Source organism: Scyliorhinus canicula, chromosome 9 (assembly GCF_902713615.1).
Source record: "Scyliorhinus canicula chromosome 9, sScyCan1.1, whole genome shotgun sequence".
Lineage (NCBI taxonomy): Eukaryota > Metazoa > Chordata > Chondrichthyes > Carcharhiniformes > Scyliorhinidae > Scyliorhinus > Scyliorhinus canicula.
The window spans coordinates 90,624,790-90,633,025 of record NC_052154.1 but is presented as its reverse complement, the minus strand read 5'-3'; the positions used below and the strand labels follow the sequence as shown (position 1 = coordinate 90,633,025).

Genomic DNA, 8,236 nt, shown 5'->3' with positions numbered 1-8,236 from the left:
GAATTCGATTCCTCTAAAAAATGAACCTCAGCACTTTGTTTCTACTTATATGGCTTTGTTAATGTGTGTTGCTCCTTTAAATGTGTACCTAGAAGTCGCTCTCTGTTGCTATCTAATTTAGACCATGATTAATTTGGTTAAACATTTACTGCTGTTACTTTGATGGTTTTTAAATTAAGAACTGTGTGCAGTACCAAGGACCACATTGAAGGACGCTATCAGGATTACAAGCCTAGGAATATAAAGGTTGAGTGACTAGCACATAAACAGCACTCACATACATTGCTTTTAGTTAGTAACCCACCTTTTTCTTGACTGGATGAACTCCATGCCCAGCATCGACCCACTTCACAATGCTCAGCCGATTGTCCCAGTCTGGAACTTGGTCTGCCGTCACTGGGAAGCTGATTTTTGACACCATGCATTTTACTGTTTGTTGGTTGTATGTCACTGGTACATCTGATTTAAATGTCACTGTTATGTCTTTTGCACATCCAGCATGCAGGTGGCCAAACTGATCAGTAAAAAAATATTCAACATAAAACACAGAAAATAGTTCAGATTTAGTTTGATACAAAGAATTCCTCATGATGGAGCGTGTTTGCTGAATTACCTATTGTACCTCCCACTCCCCTTTCAATAGTTACCAGCAGGTAAGCAGGCATAAGTCAACTCCAGGGTCGGAGACAAGCCAACAAACACAATGCCAATGACATGCCAAGACATTGCCAATGGCTGTGCCAGGTGAAAATGCATTGCCAGACCAACCAACAAACACTCAGCACTTTTCTAAGTTTTCCTTTATCTGGTCATTATATCAAAATGAGCAGCAGGTCACAGTTAAACTGAAGTCCTCAATACCGGAGCCCCGCAAGGCTGCGTACTTAGCCCTTTACTCTACTCCCTGTGCACACATGACTGTGTGGCAAAATTTGGTTCCAACTCCATCTACAAGTTTGCTGACTACACAACCATAGTGGGACGGATCTCGAATAACGCGACTCAGAATACAGGAGGGAGATAGAGAATCTAGTGGAGTTGTGAAGCGACAACAATCTCTCCCTCAATGCCAGCAAAACTTCATTGACTTCAGGAAGCAAAGTACTGTACACACCCCTGTCAGCATCAATGGGGCTGAGGTGGAGATGGTTAGCAGTTTCAAATTCCTAGCGGTGCACATCTCCAAAAATCTGTCCTAGTCCACCCACGGCGAAGCTACCACCAAGAAAGCACAACAGTGCTTCCTCAGTAAACAAAGGAAATTTGGCATGTCCAGATTTAACAGAAGCACCATAGAAAGCATCCTATCTGGCTGCATCACAGCCTGGTATGGCAACTGCTCAGTCCAGGAACCCAAGAAACTTCAGAGAGTCATGAACACAGCCCAGTCCATCACACAAACCTGCCTCCCATCTATTGACTCCATCTAAACCTCCCACTACCTAATCAAAGACCCCTCCCACCCGGCTTTCTCACTCTTCCAACTTCTTCCATCGGGAGGAGATACAGAAGTCTGAGAACACGCACAAACAGACTCAAAAACAGCTTCTTCCCCGCTGTTACCAGACTCCTAAATGACCCTCTTATGGACTGACCTCATTAACACTACACCCCTGTATGCTTTATCCGATGCTGGTGCTTATGTAGTTACATTGTATACCTTGTGTTGCCCTATTATGTATTTTCTTTTATTCCCTTTTCTTCCCATGTACTTAATGATTGTTGAGCTGCTCACAGAAAAATACTTTTCATTATACCTCGGTACACGTGACAATAAACAAATTCACTCCAATGAAATACAATAAATTGAGTATTATGATCAATTTGGTGAATTACAATAGGACTTTTCAATGTTGTTTTCTGTGTGGCTGTGTCCTGAAAATATTGAAACACCCAGGGATCCCTTGACAAGCTCCTGGGAACCCCCTATAAACATTGACACATTCTTGGGGTGCACCGTTATATGCTGATAGTTTGGGGAATCCTCCCAACTATTAACACATTCCAGACATACAGAGATATTTGTGGGCTCTCATAAATCAGTCAAAATAAACAAATAGCTGTTCAAAACCTTCGCAAACCACTTTAATCTTTGGGTCAGATTCTCTGGCCTCCCCACGGCATGTTGCTGAGCGGTGGAAGGTAGTCTGCCATTGATCTTATGGTCCTGCCGCTGTTAATGGAATTTCCCAATTAATCCACGCCCTGCCGGGGAACCCGCGATGATAATGTGTCACCGGGAAGATCCTGCGGCATGAACGGCTGGAAGATCTCACCTTTTGTCTTTGGATATTTTTTAAAGCAGCAATAGATAGATTATTAATACATAAGGTTGCAAAGGTTATTGGGGTAGGCAGGAATGTGAAGTTGAGATTAATATTAAATCAGCCATGATCTAATTGAAGGGTGGAGTAGATTGAAGGGGCTGAGTGGCCTGCTCCTGCTCCTAATTTGTATGTTTCTACATTTGTATGATCATTTCCTTCACAACTATATAGCCCATGCTGAACCGGGCAAGCGTATTGCTCATTTTTTCAGCAGATGAACTTTCAATCAATTTCCTGAGGACACCTTTGTAAATATTGAAACAATCCTGAGAACCTTCTTTAATGTCCTCTCAATACTGATTCAAGACAATTAGCGTTAATATTCCAAGAAAGAATATTACTCCATTAGCCCTTGCACCAAAATACAACCTGCTTCCACTTCATGCTAATAGGGTGCTGCACACTTTTTACAGAGGAACATGTGAATCAATAAAGAAAAGATTATTCACCAGATTCATGCTATCAAATAGATTTTGGGGAAAGCCTTTTCAGACTGTGCTGGACAAACCCACATGGGGCAGCTAAAATGGGGATGGAATACCATAAATTCATGTTTACCACATGATTTCCACTGGTTGTCACTTTAGTGCTGGAACCATGGCAGATGGCCACTCAATTGCCGATATCAAGTACCTGTACTGCAGTGCACAAAACTGAACACAGCCCTCAAGATTTGCTCTTTTGAACTGAAATTCCAATCCTTTGTATTGCATGCTCCTTGAGATGAAGGCCAATGTTTTGCATGTCTTTTTGTGAACATTTTGTGAGTTGGCTTTTAGTGATTTGTGTGCATAAGACCATAAGACATAGGAGCAGAATTAGGCCATTCAGCCCATCGGGTTTGCTCCGCAACTAATCATGGCTGAACTGTTTTCTCATCCCTATTCTCCTGCCTTCTCCCCCTATCCCCTGATCCCCTTATTAATCAAGAACCTATCTATCTCTGTCTTAAAGACTAACAGTGACTTGGCCACCAAAGCCTTCTACGGCAATGAGTTCCACAGATTCACCACCCGCTGGCTGAAGAAATTCTTCCTCATCTCAGTTTTAAAGGATCGTCCCTTCAGTTTGAGGCTGTGCCCTTGGGTTCCAGTCTCTCCTACTAGTGGAAACATATTCTCCCCATCCACTCTATCTAGGCCTCTCAGTATTCTGTACATTTCAATGAGATCTCCCTTCATCCTTCTAAACTCTATTGAGTACAGACCCAAAGTCCTCAACCACTCCTCATATGACAAGTCCTTCATTCCAGGGGTCATTCTTATGAACTTCCTCTGGAACCTGTACAATGCCTGCACATCGTTCTTTAGATATAGAATCCAAAACTCCAAAATTCCAAATAGGGTCTGACCAGAGCCTTATACAGCCTCAACAATACATTCCTGCTCTTGTATTTTAGCCCTCTCGACATAAATGCTAACATTGCATTCGTCTTCCTAACTGTCAACTGACCCTACATGTTAATTGACCATTTGTTAACATGTAAACTTAACTTTCATTGCTCCTCTACAGATCTCAGTTTCTCATAATGAAGGAAGTATTCTGATTTGCCATCCACATACATGAGGTGAATGGTCTTACACCCCTACACAAACTTAATCCACTGGGATGGGTTCCGAGAGGGAGATCCTGTGATCTGGGGAAATATCCAATAGGTTTAAAGAAGGATCTGGTGAAGGACCTGATTGGTATGGGAGACAGGATCTTGTTCTACTTTCTGATCAGTCCTCTTGCCTGTGATTGCCATAGTGCTTCTTCTACCTCTCTTCCTCTCACACTTCTTTTTAATTGTTGGCACAGAGTGTATAATTTGCTGGCAATATATCATACCAGTGGGTGGTGACTGGCATCAATGTCAACAGGGCAGTGGGAAATGTAACTGGCCAAATTTAGAGGTAATGATTCAGTGGCATGTTCTTTCACGATATACAATTCAATGTTATTTCAAGCATGCTCTACTGCAGTCTGGTCTCACCCCTGCAGTTACCTGTGGGGAGATGTTGAGCTCGCTGATGTCTGAAAGCCACTCAAATCGTACACTGTCTGCTGCACTTCGATTGGTCATTGTGAAGGTTTGTTGATGTGGTTTGCCAATGTGGCAATCTCCAAATTGAATGTGGTCCATGTGTGTTGCTGGGGTGGATGAGATTAAAAACATTCTCAATGTTGTCTTTATCCAATAACCAGCCTGCTAAGAACTTTTGCTTTAAGAGTTTTTAAAAAATCAAATAATACAACGTTTAATGTTTTGATCAGATAGAACAGTATGAATAATTGGATCAAGTAATTAGACAGATTTTGGCAGAAATAGTTGTAACTGAAGCATGAAGCTTTGAGAATGCACTGAAGGGGCAGCACTTCGCACCCAAGTCTCTACAGTCGGACTTATTATAGAATTTTTAAAAGTTATAGCTTATCATAGAATTTACTGTGCAGAAGGAGGCCATTTGGCCCATCAAGTCTGCACCAGCTCTTGGAAAGAGCACCCTACCCAAGGTCAACACCTCCCCCATCCCAATAACCCGGTAACCCCACCCAACACTGAGGGCAATTTTGGACACTAAGGGCAATTTATCATGGCCAATCAACCTAACCTGCACGTCTTTGGACTGTGGGAGGAAATCAGAGCACCCGGAGGAAACCCACGCACACACGGGGAGGATGTGCAGACTCCGCATAGACAGTGACCCAAGCCGGAATCGAACCTGGGACCCTGGAGCTGTGAAGCCATTGTGCTATCCACAATGCTACCGTGCTGCCACTTGAACCAACAACTCTGTGATATAGAGGCAAGAGTGAGACACTGAGGCATGACTGACGCCTAAAACACAACTATAATAAAAACAGGTGGAAACATTAAAGGTAGATTTTGTCACATCCTATTAAAATCGTTGGGGGGAATTTTCTGCTGACGTTGCCTGATTTTCCCCGCTGTGTGCTGTGTGTGTGTGTACATGTGCAGGGGGAGGAGCAATGGCCCTCTGGGATGGGGTTGCCCCAGTGTTCTTCTTGGGAGGGGGGGGGGGGTTGCAGTGACCCCGGATGCTTATGAGGGAGCGCAGAGTAGTGGGTTGGGGGGGTTGGCTTGTAGGGATTGAGTAGGGCTGGGCCCAATGCTCATGGTGATGGGGGGAATTTTCCCCTGTTCTTGTGGGGAAAGAAATTCTTTATATCCGTGAGGTGGGAAGGTGGGGAGAGGGGAATATTATTGTTTTAATGCAGATCAGGGTGCCCTTTAAAAAGGATTCTCCAATCTCTGTGGAGCCGCTGTTACTGGCTCTCTCAGGCTCCAACCTGCCACCATAATGGAGATAACCATGCCCCAAGATTTTCTATGCACAGAGTATCTGGAGGGAACACTTGGCTGTGCAGATGGAGAACTACACGCCGGTTTTCTCACCCCAGCCAGCTCTCTCTAGGATGAGGACTGATCAGCAGAAAGTACTTCTTTTAACTAATGGCCTCAATTGGTTTCATGGTGGTTAGCCCACCTGATTCCTCACCCACCACGTGTAAAGTTGCAGCTGGGGCAGGTGGGCACAGTTCCCTATTTTAATTGGTCCAGCCTCCTGCTTTCCCATTTGTAAGAGGCCTGTAAAATCCAGCCATAGTGTCAGAGAAACAGGAGAATCTTTCTGTTTCAGCCGAGCAGCACACAGGCTATCAACGTACTAATGATCTGGGTTCTCCTCTGCCATTTATTGAGGCCAATTCACAGCTTCTCCTTGACAAATGGCAGGGCCTGATTGCGTGAGAAGCATCAGCTTGAATCATGCTCAATAGATACAGTAACCTGCACTGCAAAGCCTTTCCTGATCCTGCACTTCCAATCTCAAAACTAACTGAGTGATAGGGAGTTACAGTAAAATATCTACAGGGTCCTATTAAGGCAGAGCTCAGTATAGGTCACACACAGAGTAGATAAGGTGCAATTTGAAGATGGGGCAACAGCAGCAATAGTGAAACCCAAGGACACTGTGAAATAATAAAATTCATGGACCAATGTGTGCGCTGTTGATCCAACCACCAGGCAGACTTCCCTTCAAGGAACAATGTGTAATATAGGTGAAGGGATCAATTAAGCAATGTTAGTTTTGGATGGGTGCAGGTGCAGAATACATTAAGAAGCCAAGATCAAATTTCATTTAGTGAAACCTGGCACATTAATTGTTGGTGGCATGGTTTCTCATGATTCACAATCATAATAGTGCGTCAGAGTGTTATCCGTTATGTTCTCCACTTGTCTGCGTGGGTTTCCTCCGGATGCTCCGGTTTCCTCCTACAAGTCCCGAGAGACATGCTTGTTGGACATTCTAAATTCTCCCTCTGTGTACCCAAGCAGGCGCTGGAGTGTGGCGACTAGGGGATTTTCACAGTAACTGCATTGCTGTGATAATAGAAGTCTACTTGTGACAATAATAAAGATTATTGTTATTATTATTAGTGAAGAGAAGAGGAAAATAGGATGGTGATCAGTATTCCAATATTCCTCACTGGTAAAAGGCTTTGCTTTTCACCCTGTGATGTATTATTCCCACTCCTACCTTTACTGAGAAGCTATGTGAGTTGCTAATGGAAGCGATGTTTTAAAGTGGGAATTAGAAAATGTATTTGGCCAAAAATTGGAATATGTACAGAGGTACAATTTTTTGATGACATGCTTTTGACAATTTGAATTCGATTGAATTCCATAAAACTGAAGTTTTACTGTCACCTGCAAATGCAAACTCTGAAACCTCTGACTTCCTTTTATTTATTCACAGGATTGCTGGCAAGATCAGTATTAATTAGCCTTGAAAAGGTGGTGGTGAACCACCAACTTGAAGTACTGCAGTCATATAAGATCCTGAGGGCTTGACAGTGCAGATACTGGGAGGATATTTCCACTAGTAGGGAGACCAGCAGCGCGATTCTCTGGAAAGATTTCTCAGTGTGGTAGCGAGCAGGAACTGCCATGAGCTTCCCGATGCTCGGCCCTGCGAAGCCGGCAGCTCAATACAACATTAATTGGTCCACTTAAGGAGGCCCCACGGGCTTCACGCCATAAATGAAGGCTGGTCAGCTTACTCACCAGGACCGTGCTCGCCAGCCCTCCGCTAACAAGATTGAGCAACACTTAAACAGCTCTTGCACAGCCAGTCCCACTTAGCTCACAGCCATGGCGCTGAGGAGACTGGTCCCAAGATTTGGAGATGCAGACCTGGGGGTCTCTTGGATGCGGTCGATGCCAGGAGGGATGTCCTGTTCCCCCAAGGGTCCCAGAGGGTGAGCCACAGGACATCCAGTACCACCTGGGATTAGGCAGCGGCCATCAACTCAGGCAGCCTGACAAGGAGGATTAGGCTCCAGTGCCGCAAGAAAGTCAACGACCTACACAGGGCCACGCGTGCGAGTTGGCACCACCGCCCCTGCCCCCACCCCCACCGGAAACTCCCCCAACCCTTCGTTCACCCCTCCCCCAACACTTCCTTCACCAGCCCCCCCCCCCCCCCCCCCCCCACCACCACCACGGAGAACCACATGTGCAGCTAATGATGCCCTCTCTGTGTCACTGCAGGAGAAGTTGTCCCTCAACCATCGGGAGAGGGCCCAGACGGGTGGTAGTGTGCCAGAGATCAGAATCCTCACTACCTTCGAGAAACGGGCCCTGGAAGTTAAGGGGGTGACAGAGGACAAAATGGTTACCCACCTGCCGATTGGCACATGGTGCAGAGGTGAGGATCCACTGGGCTCCACCCAGAGGACCTTTCACATGTAAGTTGTTAATGCCATTCAGACTGCCCACACCACCCACTTACCTTCTCTTGCAGGACCTCCAGCCACCGCCGACAGCATATGCAGGATGGTTCTCCCCCCCCCCTCCCGGCCGCCTCCCATGAGACCACCTCGGAGGAGAGCTCTGAGGAAGC

General features: G+C 45.3%; 1 protein-coding gene across 1 annotated transcript in view; it reads right to left on the bottom strand.

The window, feature by feature from the left end:
- Positions 1–325: 325 nt before the first annotated feature.
- Positions 326–8,236, bottom strand: part of hydin (HYDIN axonemal central pair apparatus protein) — a 1,231,368-nt gene continuing 1,223,457 nt past the window's right edge. Inside the window, exon 66 of the mRNA XM_038807144.1 lies at positions 326–514. Coding sequence (XP_038663072.1) covers positions 465–514 — 50 coding nt within the window. The 3' untranslated portion in view covers positions 326–464. The remainder of the gene's footprint in view (positions 515–8,236) is intronic.